Source organism: Sinohyriopsis cumingii, chromosome 10, assembly GCF_028554795.1.
Source record: "Sinohyriopsis cumingii isolate HCF-2022 chromosome 10, ASM2855479v2, whole genome shotgun sequence".
Taxonomy (NCBI): domain Eukaryota; kingdom Metazoa; phylum Mollusca; class Bivalvia; order Unionida; family Unionidae; genus Sinohyriopsis; species Sinohyriopsis cumingii.
Genome location: NC_142970.1, coordinates 17,176,310 through 17,197,144, shown reverse-complemented (window position 1 = coordinate 17,197,144; position 20,835 = coordinate 17,176,310). Strand labels below are relative to the sequence as shown.

General features: G+C 33.1%; 1 protein-coding gene across 1 annotated transcript in view; it reads left to right on the top strand.

Moving 5' to 3' along the window:
- LOC149789659 (uncharacterized) overlaps nucleotides 1–20,835 on the top strand; it is a 127,178-nt gene that overhangs the window by 38,776 nt on the left and 67,567 nt on the right. Inside the window, exons 3-4 of the mRNA XM_089971675.1 lie at nucleotides 14,756–15,541; nucleotides 18,978–19,055. Coding sequence (XP_089827801.1) covers nucleotides 14,756–15,541; nucleotides 18,978–19,055 — 864 coding nt within the window. The remainder of the gene's footprint in view (nucleotides 1–14,755; nucleotides 15,542–18,977; nucleotides 19,056–20,835) is intronic.

Below are 20,835 nucleotides of genomic sequence, written 5' to 3'. Positions count from 1 at the left end.
GTCAATGAATATTTTCATAATCTGCATACGGATACTTGTGCTATATTCATTACATGGTGGAAAATGTCAGTTTCTATTTTATACTCATTTATTTCCTAAGGTCTGACATACTTAATGGAATATGACAGTTAATACTTTCATATTTTCGTAGTCTTTGTTACATAAGTCTGGCATATTTATTCGAATATTTCAGTGAATACTTTGAATTTCGATCTTAGTTTCATACTATATCATTACCAATTGTCGGGCATACTTAATGGAATCTGTCAGCAAATATTTTCATACCCTGCATACAGATGCTTTTAATACATATATTAGAAAGGAAAGACAGGAATGACTGTGTGTACTAGCAATACAACAGCCAGTGGGAAACACATCAGAGTTGGCTAAGCCTAAATATGGAATTACTAATTAACATTAAAACTATAATGTAAAACCATAAGCTCATTGTTGGTAATTCGATATTCCAACTGGCTGCAATGCAAGTCTTTTCATTGGTTATACGTGTAAGCTTTCACCATGACACCTATTATACTGGCTTTCTGTAAGATGACATAGTCTGATGGCTATACATACACATATAAAAGAGATCAATAACTGAAACTACTCTCCTTGTTCACTGTAGTGTGTTCCTAAATAATGTTTATTCATATGCAATATGAATCGACCGTTAGCGATTGTGACTACGTGGTGACAGCTATGAACATGCTCCTGTCACTGTTGGCAGGTAATCTTACCACCGCAATGCTAGGTTTTGTTCTTAGCGAGCTTAAAGAATTATTTACCCTTATGTATAACGCCAAAATATCTGTCCTGTGGAGAGGTATTAGATTTTTGTAAGAAAAGGGTCAAATATCTATGTATTTTATTTTTCTCGCACGGAAGATGATCAGACTACCTTTTTTGGGTTGATCTCTATCTAGAAGCTGTTCTTACGGAGTATAGATATTATGAACACAAAGAAGACTTGTAACGATGACGACGTTTTGTTGATAAAGCATCCCCAAACAGATGTGTTGTTTGTCTCTGGCACAAAGTAGATTCAAGAAAACATACAGATTTTATGCATGCGCGTTATTAAAAGATTGGAAATTAGACGTCACAAGAATAAAACTTTGTATTTGTATGTTTTCAGCTAACAAACATCTAAACCAAAGAGTCTCATTTTGTTCATATTTGAGTAGAATTACGTTGAGGAATAATGTTCTAGTTAAGGTCTTCAAGAACATGTTTTGCAAGATCGTGCGTAAAAAAATCCTGTCATCCAAATCCAGTATAATTTAGTCTATAGTCTAATTTGTTGGCATAAATCTCAAAATTGTATTGTTATTAATATTTTTATCTATCACAAACATGTGTCCGCAAGATGGCAACATAAGACTGCATTGATCGTGTAATCATATGAGGTGCCATTTTATTATTGTATGCTGTAAAATAAATTCGGTGTATGATATACATAGTCTCGTGTATGATAGCTTAACTTCAAATTAATTATATTATTATTTCTTTCAATTTATTGTTTTATAAAATTAGATGCATATCTTAAATTTGTCTAAAGAATGATTTACATTGACGTCGAACTGAGTGAAATGTGTTGGATAAAGGCATTCTTCCCCAATATTAAAAAGAGAATTCAAGTCTGAAGAAATAACTCGCGACTAAAACTTCAATTTGGAAATTTCATGTACACTAATAAGGATTTTATGCTCGTCAAATATTAACTACAAATTCAGTTAATTGATATAATAAAATGAAATGATATCACATGATAAATATAATATCATAAAATAAGGGAAAAGGTTAAAATGGCGCCTCATATTACTAGGTCTAATATGGTTCGATGATCAAAATATTTAGATTTATCTATGGATATTATAAAAACGATATTAGTTTGACAATGGGTCGGTAATTGCCCTACCCACCCCACCGTCAACCAGGGTTATTATCCAGTACAAGAATATGCTTTCATTTTGACATGTGTAGAGTTAGAGGTTGAATAATCTCCCACCCACCAAACCGTCAACCATGGGTTGTGTCCACCATAGTACATGCTATTATTTGGACATTTTAAGGAAGTTAGCGATTTAATAATCACCCCCACTCGCGCAACCATCAACCAGGGTTACAAACCGTCAGTGTGGACTGGTCAAGCACACTCTTGAGTCGTGCAATCCTAGGTTCATAAACGTATTTAACACCTTGACCTACAACCAGTTTGATGTCGGTTGGACCACAGAAGTTTGACGTCTTATCGTCATCCAGAACGGCAGACTCCTGTGGTTGGACCATATCACACACACACACACACACACACACACACACACACACGTACGTGTGTAAGTTATTGTTTATTAAATTTTGATCCGCCTCTGGCATTTTTAAACATTGTTTCGACTCTGTCATCTTTTCTACAGACCAGTCAAGAATTTACATTGATCACTGATGAATCACTAGAAACGTAAGAAAATAACGATACAAATATTAAGAATTTCCACACACCCACCTCATTCATACAGGACAGGGTACGCAGGAATCTGGAATGAAAAAGAAAACTTATTTGGTCTTGATGAAACCCTTGAAACTGAACCGTAACCAAGTAGCCTACTATAACTTGGATAGTTGTAACGGTATGTGTACACTTTCCATGGGATTTATCTACAGTGTTCATAATATCAGTGATACAAATTCGCAATAATCTGTAGAAATTATAAGGTAATTTTCTTGTTTATGATGCACACACACACACACACTGTAATTTATTTAATGTTTGCTTTTACTGCTGTTGTTTTTTCTTAAAACTAATTAGGTTGTAAAACAAAATTATTTTTAAATATCAAAATATCCAAGAGGTGACCCCATCTAGTGTCTCTGCTTTGGTTGGTCAGGCAATTTTTTTTTTGAGGGGGTGCACCAGACTGATGCCCCCCATTCCAAAAAAAATATAAAAAGTATTGCATGTTTGTATGTTTCCCCCTCAGATTTGTAAGGTTTTTTTTTTTTGTTTCGTAAAAAGAATCTTATTATTACAAATTTTAGTTTTAATTTTTGATGGGGTATTTATTTTTCCCTAGTGTTATCTGTGGCGTTGTTCGTCCGAGCCTGGTCTTATTCACCTTGCTCGGAGTCCCTTCCCTGAAAATTTTGTGACCTTTGCTACAGGTCCCCTAAGTCTCAGTGTTTGCTATTTGTGTTAGTGCTATATTGTGTGTATGCTATATTTTCTGTATGTTTGAGACAGCAAGTGTAAGTCAGAATTTTTCCCCAGTTATCTTATTTCAATTTTTGGGATTTAGAATACATCATAATATATTTTATATTATTTATCCGTTAATTTATTTTCAATTTAGAATTTTAGCGATCGGAACGGTGTGCTATATTAGTTTAAGAAAAAAAGTTTATATTGTTTAATTCAAGTGTTAATCTGTGTCGTTCCTCGTAATATGTTCTTTAAATATGTAGGCTGTACTCGATTCAAAGTCCACACTTCTTTATTCTCCTTGTATTTCTCCTGATTTGAGTTAGACCTCCTTTAATTATTTAAACTATTTCTTGGAAATTTCCAAAATTGTTTAAGACACTACAAGAATGTAGGTCGGTTGACCATACAGTGAGAGAGCTGTACGGTAAGAGAACAGGACCTTAGTCAGTGGGGGCAATAATATAAGTATTTGTGTTTGTTGTAGGATTTAACGCCATTTTTCAGCACACGATAGGCTATGCATGGCGGTCAGTATTACTGGTGGAGGAAGAACCCGGGAAAACCCCAGAAAGGACCACCGAACCACGAGAAGCTACTGGCAAGTTTTCTCACATACCCACATTAGCCGAATCCGAGACTCGAACCCACGCATACAGAGGTGAGATGGCAGTGATCCCTATATTTCCTTATTTCAGATAGTAGTTAATTTTTATTTTTCCAAAGTATGACATCATATAAGTCTTTTGAATTTTCAAGTGTTAGTTGAAGATTTAATAAGTATGGGCTCTTATTTAAAATATATTATAATATTATAAATTAAGAATTTTTTAATTCAAATGTAAAATTGTATTTTTTTAAATATTTTTTTTTTATTTGAAAAGAAATTTTAAAATTTTTAAATCATATTGATATCTCGGGAAAAGATGTTACTTTTATTTTTATATCATTTCCCAAAAATTATTGCTGATTTAGAAATTTAAATTCTATGTAGTTTTTAACCAAATTGTCTTAGGTTCCTATTTAATATTATTTTAGTTGGGGGTTTAGAGACGTCATTATTATATTTTTTCTTATTTTATTTTTTTTTAAATTTTAATATTTGAATTGGATCTTGGGTTTTGTAGATTCCATGTACGGGTCCAGGGATGAGTTGGAGGCTCTGGCCTGCTCACTGGCAGTATCACACCCCTAGTGGGTAGCTAACTAGAGCTCCCCCTCCCATCGCCCTTTCTCTCCAAATTCTCCCTCCCCTCCAATTACCAGTCTTTGTATTAAAACAATTCATTGTTATCTACCTATTACAATTATCTGCCCACAGGCCCTCATTATTCCTATAATATAATCCGTAATTTTATAGAGTGTGCTTTTATCGAAATTCCTGTCTAAAAATAAAATACTTTCTCTTTTATATATCCCCTTTTTACATATTTCCCCAATTTATTTTATTCTAACTTCTTTTTTCTTATCACATTGTGTCATAGTGTGGTACTTTCTAAAGGGGGCATTTTTACACAGTGGCCATTTTTGTAATACTCTGGTCATGTGCCGTCTCACTGCCACGTCTCCTGTCAACCATGCAGTATGCATGTATTTGAAGCAGAGGCTTTGAATGTTAGGAGATGCTAGTTTATTCCAGTGCCCCTAGGCCCTTTTCCAGTTAACTCCTAAATGTTCTTGTTCTATTTTGATCTTGGATTTTTTTCTTCTGTTGTCTCTTCTCTAATCCATTGGTATGTATCTTTCTCTTATTTTTTCCCATAACTCCTTTTCATCACGATATTTAATTAATACTTCCTTAATAAGTCTATATTTCCTAAGCATTTCAATTTTTTTTTTAAAATTTTATTTTAGTATATTTCTCTCCTATTTCTCATGGTAAAACCGTACCAATATGTGTATATCACTTCCCACGGTAGGATGAGTTCAGATTATAGTTTTTAAACCTATTTAAAATATTAGCATGTTGAATTAAAATGGGATATGGTAGTGCTAATCCCCTTCCTTCCCTCGCTCTATATACAGTTTCTTTATTTACGTAGCATTTTATAATTCCATATAAAATTAATAATATCATTGTCTTTTTTGTTTAATATGCAATTTTCTATTTCTGTAGATTTTAAAATATAATTTATGTTTGAATGCATGTATGTTTTGACCACCACATAATGCATAGTGGTGTTAGTGCCCATATATGTACATTTTCTTCTGTTTTCTTTTACATATTTTTTCAATTTTCCTGTTCGTCTCTCCTCCTGAAGTTGACTCCCACTGCTTTAACTCGTTTTTTGATGGGGGTTGGGGGGTGGGGCAGCCCGGGGTGGATGCCCCACCAGTTCCTTATCTTTAGAATTTATGTTTTCTCGTTGTTGATTTTAGACCCTAAGGCTTTTCCAAAAAAATTCAAATTCTTTTTCCAGATGTTTAAAGGAGCTTGGGTGTTTTATAAAGTTAGTTAAATCATCTGCATGTTGTAGCATCTTGATTTCATCTTTTATGTTTGGAACTTTTATACCTTCAATTTTACTGTTCAGTCTTATTCTTATACTTAGGATCGCAATCGTTATTACATATAATAGCATAGATAGTGTGCATCCTTGCCTCACTGATCTTTGTATGTCGAATTTTCCCGTGTTCGACCCATTTACCTGTAGTCTTGAGGTTATTTTGTTGTACAGGATTTTAGTCCATTGTTGAACATTTTCTCCAAATCCAAATTTTTCCAAGACTTTTTGTATTTAGTTGTGTTCTAATCTGTCAAATGATTTTCCTGGTCAAAAAGTGTTATGATCCCTTCCCTCATGCTTTCTGTCATAGTATCATTCCTCAAATGAATATTATTGCATAAACCTTCCAGAATGGGCGACAACTCACCGCGGAATTTCATATAAAAATCCACGGTGAGTCCATCTCTACCTGGGTATTTTCTTTTGGTCAGATTATTTATGCTATTTAGAATTTCTTCGCTTGAGATGAAATCATCACATAAGTTCTTGTGTTCTGATGATGTCACCTCACAATCTATCCCTTGTAAATAATCCTCTGTTATATTGGTATTAATTTGTTGTGACATATATAAATTAATGTAAAACTCTTCGATGTATTTTAAAATTTCCTTCCTGTAAGTTACCCCCTTTCCCTCATTATTTTTAAGAGTTTCAACATATTTTTGACCCCCCCCATTAACTCCACTCTTTTGTACAGTCCCTCCGCTTTTTTATATATAGCACTGTATTTTCCAGCCCTTATTTCCCTCTCTTTGTTTTTTTATATCTAAAATTGTGTTGTTTAATTTCCAGTTCCCTTTGCCCCATTTGTGTTTATATTCCAAAGTTATTTCTAGATATATTAAATTGTGATCTGAAATTTTGAAGTCCCTGATGCCTGCTTCTTTATAAATATATTTTTCAACATTAGTACAATAATATTTATCCAATCTGCTTCCTTTATTTATTTTGTAATTATATGTATACTCCCTCCTTAGTAAATTAAAAATTTTACATATGTCTACCATTTTATGATTTTTAAAAGAAAAAGAATCCGAACTCTGGTTTAAACCTAATGTCGTTGGTGGTTAATTCCCAATCTCTATCTGTATTTTCCCCCACCCAATTAAAATCTCCCCCTAAAATAAAATTTTTCATGGTGTATTTTTCCATGTATTTAGATACATTTTCAAAAAAATTGTTGTTTGCGTTATTTATTCGCTGGCATATATACATTTAAAAGTGAACTTCTTCCATTACAATGTGAATCAATCTCCCTTTTAAAAAATCCCACTTTTTTCCCTTTTCCAATTCACCCCCCCCCCTTTTTTATTTTTTTATGAAAGTTGCTACCCCTCCTCTTACATCTTCTCCCTTAAAATCATTTAAAATCAAAACTCCATTAATTTTATCCTCGTATAATGCTTTTAGCTCGCTGGTGAAACTATTATGTATTTCCTGTATAAACAAGACACCATTGTTGGTTTCATTGCATAGTTTTGTTAATTTTTCTTTGTTGATCCCATTTGCATTTATACATGAAACGCGGAATTTTTTTCCTTCCATATTTCATTTTCCTTTCAGGTTGCCGCATTTCGGTTATACATGGTTATTTTTAACTTAGTTTCAAATTGAATATATGTGTATTTTTTGATTTACTTAATTTGTATTGTTTATTTGAGGGGTCACTGAATCCCCCCTAAATTCTTAGATGATGTCTTCGGTCTTATCTATGCTCGTTTGGTCTTTGGTGTTTTCCTTTGTCGTTTTCCGTTAATTGCGATTCCGTTTCGTTTTCTGTAATGTTGTCGTTTTCGCTACTGTCTTTGTCTCTGTCGCTGTATTTGTTGTCATTCACCTGTCTCAGCTGTTTTGTCCCTATCGTCTTGTCCTGTTTAATTTCATATATAGTTAAAGGGCTCTCTCGTTCTGTGTCGCTACCGCCCCTCTCCTGGAGAGTGCTTTCCTTTTATTTATTCTTTTTATCCTTATTTTTGGCAAGGGAGTAGAGGTCAGATGCTTCAAACTCACATCTGACTCCACACCTTCAATTTTGTCATTGTCCTCTACTACTGAGTTTTCTTCTTCTTGTAGAAGTGAAAACCTGTTGGTCAAAGTAATCTGAGGCCCCTTTAGTCCGAGTTTCCTCTGACCCTTGCCACCCCATTTTTTTATATTTGGACATTTACGTTGGGGTGTATGAAACTCGGACTACGGCAACCCCAACATAAATGTCCAAATATCACAAATGGAGGGGCAAGGGTCAAATGAAACTCGGACTAAGGCCCCTTTAAGGGGCATTGGATATTCCATGTTTTATGCGGGCTGAGTATTTTCTCCAACTCCGGGGTTAGAGCGTTTTCCTTTATTTCCGTTAGGTCTATTTCAGGGAGAGACATTAGCTCATTGTTTGATGTGGTTTCGGCTATGTCTCCCCCTTTATTTTCCTCGTTTCTTATTTCAGTTAATAGCATCCCTATTTGTGTGTCGATGTCTATTTCTGTTGTTTTTTTTTCCCCCGCTACCTTACTAGCATAGGTTGTTGTTTTTGTCACTGGTGCCTGCTGGTTTGTTGGCATTTGGGGCACTTTCTATGGTTTTCACACCATCTGTACCAGCTTTTTAACCTAAATCCCATTACGTAGAAAAACTTTGGAAACTTAGGGGAATCTTCTTTGTCCACAGTGACGATACGGGCGCCTGTTTTTACATTGCCAAAACCCCAGACTGTGGCCGTTTTGGATTTCACTACCTTTGTTTTGAGTTTTCTCTCAATCTTTTTCGTCAGTTCTATTGTTTCAATTTCCAGAGGGAGGCCTGAGATCGAAACATCAATCGTTTTTGCCTCTAACTCTCTGGTCAGGGGCGCAGTTTTGTTGATACTGACGTTGTTCGCTTTAATTTCCGTTTGATTTATCTCTAAAAGAGGTGTGTCGAATTCCTTTGGGTACAGAACATATTTGTTGTAGCCTGCATTTTGCAGGCCATCTATTTGTTCAACGTCTACCCCTAAGATTTTGAGGGCGGTCAGAATTTCAGTCTGCCTTGGCGCGCTCGACGTATTGGCAAAGTCTAAGGTTTGACATCCCATGGGATGGAATGCTGGAAGCACTCGGTCTTCTATCTTGGTCTTGAAATATGTGCTTAATTTCGTTCCCCCCTGTTGTATATTAAATGGTATGTTGTTTTCTGCTTCCATATTTCTGCGATAAACTCATTGTTCAATGTCTTTGCTATTGAAGAGTCTCACACTACTATTAGTCCAAAAAATTACTAATTACTGTGTAATTGCTAAAGAATAAAAGCGGTGGGCAATGCTATGAGTTGTATTTAGTGTATACTGCCCACACATAGGAATTCACAAATATTTGAAAATCTAATTAGGTTCAATTAATAATGATGAAAATTAAAAATTAAGGTTAAATATGAGTAACAAAAATACAAAAAATGATGATGTTGTATCTAGTGCCATCACTCTAGATACAAAAGTATAGTAACTCTCCTTGTGCGTAATTGTCAGCTGTTAATCGGTTGTTTTAGAGCCCACCCAAAGTGTGTCTGCTCTGTTCGACGTATGAGCACGATCAATCAAACCGACCAATGGAAAGGGTAAATAGAGCCATTGATGTAGGATAAGCCTTGATTCTTTTTAATGGAAAATGTATACATCTCGTGGCATATCAGTGATAAAGCGCGCGCGCACACACACACACACACACACACACACTCTATCTCTGTCTCGGTCTGTCTGTCTGTATGTATGTACGTATGTAACCTGTTATCTTTGATGTACAAAGTGATGTATATACATGGTTCAATAAATGGAAACGAGGCTTGCTTTGCTTTCTATTGCTAATTACATTCAGACTGGTTTTTACACCCTCCTCTCTCTCTATCTCTCTCTCTCTCTCTCTCTCTCTCTCTCTCTTTCTCTCTCTCTGGTGGCCTGCTTGTTTGGTCAGTTTCTTCATTATAGGTCTACATACATCGTAGCACGCCACGGGAAAAATATCTGCTAAGCACCATTTTATGGATTTTTTTCTCTCTGTGTTTTGCAACTTTTCTCGATAGATCGACTATTCTTAGGACAGGTCAGCCTGGTGTCAGGATAATGTGACTGGGTGGGACATCGTGATATATATATATATATATATATATATATATATATATATATATATATATATATATATATATATATATATATATAATTTTAGTGAATTATCACAAATATTTCATCTAGAAAAATAGTAATTCATGGCTCGGCATAAAATAAAGTACTTGTATACGTATGCCACACAGTCAAAGATTTCCAGTTAGATTTTCTCATCTCGAGACGTTATTGTAAGTTTGTAATATTGTATATAAATCTCATGGAAAGTGTACGCCTAACATAATAACGACCTGCGTTCATCTAGGTTACTTGGTGTAAGGTCCGTTTAAAGATTTTCATCCCTTCAAATTCCGTTCCCTCTCACTCTCCATAATCACCACGTTTTTTTCCCTAAATAATAGGGGGAAATCAGACGAAATTCCGATCAAATTCATTTCTGAATTGGTAAATATTTATTACTTTTCTTTCTGTTGTATTATTTTATAAATGATCCATAAATGGAAATTAATAACTTATCAAGAGAAAAAAAAATCAATGGTTAAAACAAAAATTATATATGTGGTCATACCAACAGTATTTGTATATCAAATTGCTTCACACGAACACTTTAAAAGTCAAGTTAATTTTAATGTATGTGATACATCTTTGTATCTGTCGATCTATCCCGGCTTATAGCCTTCGTTATCTTCAAAGAAGTAAACTCACGTGGCCATTTGTTTAGAAAGAAATGAAAATTTTTCGCCCGATATTTGTGTCATAAAAGATTACTCAGTTAATATTCCTGGCTGCAAAAAAAGTAAAATATAATGATAACATTATTTTTTAAACATATGCCGACAAGTAATAGACTCAAAGTCAGATATCAACTTCGGTGCGATTAGCAATTATAAGCATTGAATCTCTCAGGCAATATATTGATACTTCTCAAAAGGATGAAACTCTATTGACGGCTATGCAAAATTATTGACAACCCATGCATTATATATAGAAAAAGATCGTATTTATTCAAAGAAGCAATGTGTTCCAAATGATGAAATAACGAAGTAGTATTCGATTTATCGACACATTATGTTTTGATATAACTATATTGTTTGATTTCATACATAATAATAATTCCATTAAACAAGATGTGTCGTTTTTCGATTTAGTACTTCTTTTATAATGTATATCACTTAAAGGGCACCGTAGTTTTACAAACATATTGATAAGAAAGATTTAGTATGCATCAGAAAATAATCCGTGTCAGTTACCCTTTGTCGAGGGGATACGGTACAGTGGGTATAACTGACAGCGTATTCCCGGATTTACTGCGATGTAAAGCCGTAAAACAATGTTTTGTCAGCTGTGAAACAGATGACGTTTGCATGTTTATTTCTCACGGGTTGCTGTACCTGAAACCGTAGCTTCCACTTCTGTTGATCGGTTTTACCATTTAATATATTGATGGAATCGGGGGATTAAGATTGGCTGGTATATGGAGTAGCTCTTTACTCAAGACTGGTAAAGAAACGAAATAACAGACACAGAGCAGTCGGAACTAATTTTAAGTTCAACACCTTTCAAAATAAGTCTTGGGTATGACTCGGCCAGGGTTCGAACCTGCGACCTCACGCATCCGAGGCGGACACTCTAACCAATACGCCACCAGAGCGGTAGATGATTTTAAAGATATGATTCAATAACAGCGGTTGTCGTGTACGCTCAAACACCGCAGCAATAGGCATGACGCTGTATTAGGACGTCGTAGTATGAATCGTATTCATCACTACCTGTAGTGTCTGAGTTATGGGACGCGGTGGTAAGCATGAAGCAGCGACAGACATGACGCGGTAATAGGACGTCATAGACTCAATCTAATCAGCTTTTATCATTACCTACAGTTTCTGAGTTATTGGATTGGACATTACACATTCATTTCAGATGACGCCAACAATGACAAAACGTGTTCGCTTCGCTGTAAATTTCCTTCGCTGTTTTAAGTGTCTGGAAGAGGCTTTTGTCTATTTGGACATTATATTTTAATTTGCAATTGAATTTGTTTAAGTCGAAGTTTTGTAATATGTACTCTGCAATATATTGCAAAAATTTACATGTATAACAAAATAAATTATAATTTGCTGTAACAATAGTTTGCTCAGTTATAAAGCTTAACCTAGAATAAACAATGTCAGTATAAAGTTTGTTAATCACAATGTTTGTAGTTCTATGGAATCATTGTAAAAATTTGGACTTTAATGAAATGAGTATGCTATCTTCTCAATTGGATAATTATGTTCAAATAAAATATTGTGTAATATCCAAGAGGAATTTATAAATGGCATATATATATATATATATATATATATATATATATATATATATGTGTGTGTGTGTGTGTGTGTGTGTGTGTGTGTTAATCACATATATGAATGTTTACGGTTTCTCTAAAGGAGGTTGTGTAAAAATATATACAATGTAACATTGCTGCAGAACATTCCACTGGGAAACGGTATTTTGTAACGTCAGGGAGCATCTAAAAAATTATTTCTCTCTCTCCCGCCCCCCCCCCCAAAATTACAGACACTGCTTTTAGCTTGTCAGAAATTTGCCGTGAAGTTACGTAAAAAGATAAGGGAAACTCTAAGAAAAGGATATAAATTTTGTTAGTAAAACACACGTCATCAGATACGATAGTGTATTTGTCATGGAAGACCAGTGATTTATTTTCGGGAATATACGGAACTCGTCATTATAATTTCTCCATGAGAATATATATATATATATATATATATATATATATATATATATATATATATATATATATATACGGCCATGATACACGCGTTTAAGGTTAAAAATGCCTTTACTTTCCTCCCCAAAATAGCCACTTTCTTCGCAGACAGATGTCTTCGTGAAAAATCACAACGGAAATTACATGCACGACATCTGACATGATTGATTCTTTACTATTCTTGAACATGATGAAATGTGCAAGACCCATTAGGGAAATACAACTTCGATAATTATATATATGGAGTTCGAATCTTCAGGCTTGGTAAATATTTCTCTTGAAAAGATGATAAATTAACATCAGAACTACTATACAAAAAAGTGATAACCCCTGACACATTTACACTGCCCATGTTTAAATATCTTAAAAAAATTATTACTTCCATCGCTGCAAATGTTTGATAGGAGTTTGCACATAACAACATTAACAACCATTTGGTTAAAATCTGACGATGTATTCTTGTTTTATATTATAAAGTAGCCTAATGTAACAATAAATGCAATCTTTTAAACATAATCCTGTGTATAATCTGTTTTCCGTTATGTTTGTCTGACTTATTTTTATTTTTCCCAGGAATTATTTAGTAGGCGGAGTTTGTGTGACAGTTGAAGACACGCGCTCTGTCAAACATCGATACTAAAACTCTGTCAGAATAAATCGCTACCGCTGTTTTGACCCCTGTGTCATGTAAACTTTAGTACATCGGGCTTCGCGGATTTGTAAATAAGTACGTTTCTCCATGTTGCATGTTTCCGCCAGCGTTCTTGTCAGTGCAGACGTCATGATCCAAGGCAGGCATCCCAATGTAAGAAAATGCAGCAGACAAGTAAACGAACGAAGACGTTTATTAACATGGACTTTCATTGAACTTTCATTGAAATACTTAGGGTAGTATATACATATAGGGTAAGGACTGAATGTTGAGTATGACAGTGAAATGTTCGATGAATGATTTATTATTATTATTATTATTATTATTATGTTATTATTATTATCTAGTGAGTTTCGTTCACCTGCCCTTCTCCGCGATTCCCCGTTTGCAATGCCAACGCCAATAATATGGTTAAACAACTTTTCAAAGAATGAAAAAATTGACATTCATCAGGTTAAATTCTTTATATATTCTATATTTTTTCGGCTTTTAATGGAATTTGAAACAGAATTGAAATTTGAAGTGTTAACTATTATAGTTGTAAACTAACGAAGTGTTTCTGAATTTGTTATGGTTTTGTTAACAAATGGAAGTTAAGTTGGTTGTGTTTAATTTAGTGTGCTATCATGCTTTTTTCTTTATAGTTCTACTCGTTAAAATTGACAGCCGTTATTCTGTTTGCAAAACTGGCCTATCCGTTTATTTCCTTGTTTTGACTAAAATCCCGTTTTTTATTTTAAAAAATGTACCCCCCCCCATTTTGGTTTATACCCATGTTTTGTGCCCAGTTATTACGTGGTAGTGGGATGGAGACTTTCACTCCATAACTTTCAAGGAATGACACAGAGATTGAGTTACTTAATGTAAGAATGGACTCCATGTTTTTATTTGTCTTGTCAATTTTTGGAGGAGTATACGAGTAATACACACGAACGAATGCACGTACGTAACATGATAAAAAATGAGGGACTATAGCAGTTTCCACATAGAACCTGTTAACACGCTATTGTTGGTATCTTCAGTTTACTAAAATACTGTACAGAGCTATAATAGTGTGATTACTGGATCTATGTGATGTCTGCTGTAAATCTCTCTTGTTATAATAATAAAATGATGACGCCATTACGACGATTGTAATGGTCAGTTATTTAGTATTTAAATTTTACATGTATGGTATTTTTGTGTAGATGTGCGTCAACGTTTATAATATGCATTATTTTAATGTTTTTATCACGTAAATATGCAAGTTATTTTAGTATTTTAATATAAATATACATATGCAAATTTAGTAAATATACTACGACAACCACCACGACCGTTGCATTTTTGTGAGAGCTAAATTTAGAACAATAGAATAAGTATAATAAATTTAACAGGACTTAAATTTTAAAGTCATAAATATAATTAATTAAATTATTATTAATGTATTAATACCTAAACACTACAAATGTACAAGTTATTTCATATTTTAATATAATTATATATGTTTAATATTTGTGTGTAGATGTGTATTCATGTTTATATCACTTTATTTCCACAGCCGACAAGTCCCCCTGGTACATCTCTATTTTCGTCTGCCAAGACAAGATAGTCGTCCTAGACAGGAAGACGTGGAAAGTCCAGATACATCGACTCCATGATGGAAAATTCCTGGCATCATCAGACAGACTGGAGCCAGTACCACGTGACATGTGTCTGATAGACGCCATGACAATTTGTGTCCTTCATAGAGACGGTCTGATAAAAATGATGGCCATTAATTTTACAGACATGTCACGTGATATCAAAACGACCAGGACTTTACGTCTGGAGGGAGTAATGGATAAATATCATGGTGTTGTCAGATTGAATGACAGTCTTGTTGTCAGTGGTGTTAGACAGGGCACGATGTACTGGTGTGTTGTGTCACTTAAAGACGGACATGTTGACACAATTCACCAGATTTGTGAAGGGGGCTTATGGAGGAATAGTGTGACAACAAAAGACAACATCATTTATGTCTTGTGTGATGCTGGTTATGAATCCCCTAATACTGGTGTATATGGATTCGACATTTTGAATCCCAGTCAATGTAAATATACATACAAACATCAACGTCTACAAAGTCCGACATCAATCGTTATAAATGAAGACGGGAATATTTACGTATGTGACGATAGATTCCCTGATTCCTGTATTCATCAACTTACAGCTTCATGTCAACTTGTCGCCATTTTCACACAGGGAATTCCACGGGAGATCCAAGCCATATTCTGGGACAATGGACGTCTGTATGCCACATGCTTTAGGAGTAGTAACATTACTGTATTCCGTCCCGTGTATCAAGGTAATTCATATTTCTTATATTTCATTGACATTAAAAACCTTTAATGACGTTATAAATAAAATTACAAGCTTCATTTATTGAAAATTCTCAAAGATTTCATTTTAAATTTAGAAAACAAAATGTCAACATGATAGTTTCGTCTCGCATAGTTGTCATGTTGATATGAAGTTACACATAAATACATAGTATTTGTTGTTATACAATTTACATTAAGTTCACTTTGATATTGTTAAGTGATTTACATGTATTTATACTACTTATTTATAATATATTTATTTATATGTAAATAAAAATAACACATTTTATAGACATAATTTATCAACGATTGAAAAGGACGACGACATTTTATACCGAGTGTATCCACCAGGTGTCGCTTTCATTCCAAGCGAGTGCCATTCAGTCTGGTTAAATATAGATTACAAAGATGGCCGTTTGATGTATTCAATTGTTCTGTATAAGGTTTTATGAATTTTTTTTTTTAAAAATTATTACGTGTTAGTTTTATTGCATTTATAAGGTTCCAAATTGGAATAAAGCAACAATTCGGAAATTGCAAGATCATGTCTAGCAATATAAATAGACAGAGCGGCTGGTTTGTGTAATTATACGAATGTTTGTCGCACACGTCGGAAATTACAGATAAGTAAGTGGTTTTGTATCACTTCCATTAGTGCCTTTTCAGTGACGCATGCTAATAGATAAATTTTTTAATTATTTTCTGCAGGGAAAAATAAGTGAATAATAAAACAAATAAATTTCTGACAAGTGATTTTGACAATATCACATTATATACTATAAAGTGGGAAACCTAAAGAAGTGTCAGGTTTTTGCAGCTATTGGCGAAGTTAGCAAAATTAAAGGACAATTTCATCAGTTTCGAGTGAACTCTTAGACAGATGGTGAAGTTTAATTTTATAAAATGTTTTCTAAGTACAATGTACATGTAGTAAATTGTATAAACTGTATTAATGATTTAATATGATTTTTCTGTCTTTCCTAATTATTACAGCAGTGATGAAATAATAAAACTTTATATTGGTTCAATCTGGAAATATTTTTAAAAATTAAATTCATTTTGATTTACACAAATAAATAATAAACTTGTTTAGATACTGCTCATGATTTTATCTAATAAATGAATAATTTGTTTGAAATGAAGATACTAAATGAATTATTCCGTTGCTTAAAGAACAGATGTAACAACTGCATAGTCCCTATGTTATTGTAATACACAATCTGCTCTCTTAGAGAAATTATAACAAACTTAAAAGTTCATTTACAACAGACTGAACCATTTTACAGAATTTAACATTGTAAGAGATATTTAGTATAACACATGACAACTTCAACCTGTAAATGAAAATGACATACAACAGTTACAACTAAATAGAGCTCATACAATTTGTCCCTTTAGATGACGTACAACAGTTACAAATAAATAGAACTCATATAGTTTGTCCCTTTAGATGGCGTACAACAGTTACAACTAAATAGAACTCATACAATTTGTCCCTTTAGATTTTTAATATGTTCAGAATATTCATCTTGTGCTACATCTCCAGTCAAGACCTTTCCTACCTTTAAGCCAATCTTTTAGGTTTCATGGTCTTTCACACTGCTATTTTTGTATCAAGATTGTCCGGTAAATGTACTTTACACACTCCAATGTATCAGGAAAATCATTACCTATATCAAGATTGTCAGGTAAATGTACCTTACACACTCCAATGTATTAGGAAAATCATTACCTATATCAAGATTGTCAGGTAAATGTACCTTACACACTCCAGTGTATTAGGGAAATCATTACCTATATCAAGATTGTCAGGTAAATGTACTTTACTCACTCCAATGTATTAGGAAAATCATTACCTATATCAAGATTGTCAGGTAAGTGTACTTTACTCACTCCAATCCATTAAGGAAATCATTACCTATATCAAGATGAACTAGATATTTTTATTTTAGGAGTGAAAATGTGTTAGTAGTAAAATAGAAAATTACATCAGCTGTCTGAGAAAGATAAATACATTATATTTCATAGGGATGGAATTTAATGTACATCTAGATAACATACATAAACATTCACACAGATATTAAGGATTTGCATCAAATTAGGTAAAATAATACAGATCTTAAGGATTTGCATCAAATTAGGTAAAATAACATAGATATTAAGGATTTGCATCAAATTAGGTAAAATAATACAGATGTTAAGGATTTGCATCAAATTAGGTAAAATAACATAGATATTAAGGATTTGCATCAAATTAGGTAAAATAATACAGATGTTAAGGATTTGCATCAGATTAGGTAAAATAACATAGATGTTAAGGATTTGCATGACATTAGGTAAAATAATACAGATGTTAAGGATTTGCATCAAATTAGGTAAAATAACATAGATATTAAGGATTTGCATCAAATTAGGTAAAATAATACAGATGTTAAGGATTTGCATCAAATTAGGTAAAATAATACAGATGTTAAGGATTTGCATCAAATTAGGTAAAATAACATAGATATTAAGGATTTGCATCAAATTAGGTAAAATAATACAGATGTTAAGGATTTGCATCAAATTAGGTAAAATAACATAGATGTTAAGGATTTGCATGACATTAGGTAAAATAATACAGATGTTAAGGATTTGCATCAAATTAGGTAAAATAATATAGATCTTAAGGATTTGCATCAAATTAGGTAAAATAACATAGATATTAAGGATTTGCATCAAATTAGGTAAAATAATTCAGATATTAGGGATTTGCATCAAATTATGTAAAATAATACAGATGTTAAGGATCTGCATCAAATTAGGTAAAATAATACAGATGTTAAGGATTTGCATCAAATTAGGTAAAATAATACAGATATTAAGGATTTGCATCAAATTAGGTAAAATAATACAGATGTTAAGGATTTGCATCAAATTAGGTAAAATAATACAGATGTTAAGGATTTGCATCAAATTAGGTAAAATAATACAGATGTTAAGGATTTGCATCAAATTAGGTAAAATAATACAGATGTTAAGGATTTGCATCAAATTAGGTAAAATAATATAGACGTTCACTCAAGAAAATGGGGAATTTTACAGCTGACTAAAACACCTGTACGTAGCTGCATGTCTCCATGGCACAGTCTGTCCCGTCTTTGAGAGACTTATCTATTTCTGTTTCCCATACAAAATGTGTGTTTGTATATAGATGTAGAAAATTAACTTGTTATGTGAGTTATTCTTATTTTCTTTTAATCGGTTAAGGATATTTGAAAATTGTTTATATATTTTGTCATGGCCAGAAATTGTTTCGGTATCTATCTCTGGCAGCAATCAACTGCATGTACTAAATCTAGTTAAGTTTTGTATTTAAGAGACAGTCCAATCTAGTTGTGTTTAAGAAACAGTCCAACCTAATTGTGTTTAATTTTTCAGAAGGGTTGATACGTAGGTTGATGCATTATTTGGGTCTTGGTCGCTCCCAAAAGAAACTTGCCAAACATCACAGTCAAGGTAAGGGTTACATGAGATAGTAGTTTTATTTTAAAAGCTTTTTTTAACCATAGATCACCTTGCTAAAGGCCAGTCAAGCTTATGTCCTGACCATGCGTCCTTTGTGTATTGTACTCTGCCTATCATCCATTCATCAATATTTGTTATGTCAAAACTACACGTATAAGAATGCCTATATATGTTGTGATGTCCACTTGAATTTCAGTGAAAGTTTTGTGAATATTACTGTTAGATTGGATATAAATGGGGTGGGGGTTGGGTATAATATTGCTGAGCTATTTTTGTCAATGTGGTTCTTGTGAAAAATACTTGGAGGATTTATCAAAATGCCAATTGATAACATTACTAAAGCACATGTATGCTGATCTGTGTTTTCATATTAGGATATTAGCTGTGTTAATCATAAATGGAAATTTAGGGAATCAAGATTTGCTTTTGATTGATAGAACTTTATGAAGAAATAAAGATAAATAATTTGATTACTTTACATTATTATGTATAATGTATTTATTTATATTTTTAATTGTTAAAATAATAAAGATAGTCATGTAAATTTCAAAGTTTTTAATTGTTTAATTGCTGTGTCAGTATCCAGTTTTTAAATACAAAACGTGTTTCTACAAACCACCCGGGGCCATGAGTGGCCAAGTGATCTAAAGCACTTGTCATTACAAACCACTGTCAGCAATGGTTCAAGTCTCACATTCAACCAGTGTGGGTATGTGAGAAAGCTTGTCAGTAGCTTCTTGCGAGTCAGTGGTTGTTTCTGGGGCTTTCTTGGGTTTTTCCACTACCATTGATAATGGCCACCATGTATTGTCTATCTTGTGCTGAACAATGGCGTTAGACCCTAAAACACTAACAAACCTCAAAAATAAATGCTAGAGTGAAATTTGAGTTATGTCCCTTGGTACCATTATTTAAAAAGAATTAAATATTATTCAAACTTATATAATAAACATAAAGGATGAAAAAGTGATAAAATCATTATCATAATACTTTTAATAACTTGGTTATAAATAGTTATGTATAATGAAATTATATTATAACAATTATTTATTGTATTACTACTTCTTTATTTCTATTAATGCCAGTATTATGCAAATAATTTTTTAATATAATTCATGTTACAGAGGCAAGGCATGTGATTCTTATTATAAACAAGAACACATGAATACAGATATAAAAACAGCCTAAAAGTCTTACACTTCTGAAACTCATTCTTGTTACATAGGCAAAACAATTACATTTTTGGAATGTTTGTGCAACAATCTGATGAATATTTGAAGAAAAAATACTACAAATAATATATAAACAAAATAATCCAAAGAAGAAAAGTGAACGAGCTCACAAGCTGAAAGAAGAAAATCAAAATGGCTGCTGCACACAAAAAATCAAAGTTAGAAAAATATTTCAAGACAAGGAAAATAGAGACAGAGGAAGGATCCTTTCTTGAATGTACCTGCAAGGAAGATACACAAGAAATGGAAAGAAGACTGGGAATGGCCTCAGTGATGACATCGCTACAAATAATGAATAAAGATTGTGTAAGCCTAACTCAATCCCTCAAGAGGAAGTGCTTTCAAGGCTAGATACTAAGACCTAAAGGGAACCAGCCATTCAAAGAATTAATCATTGGAAGAGAGACAGTAAACATCAAGAAACTGTCACCAGCATTAAGAAAAATAAAAAAAACAGACCAACGAGCTACATTTATCAGATAAACCTCTAGAAATACCTCTGCAAGCAATAGTGGAGAGATTTGATAGAAAATTTAACA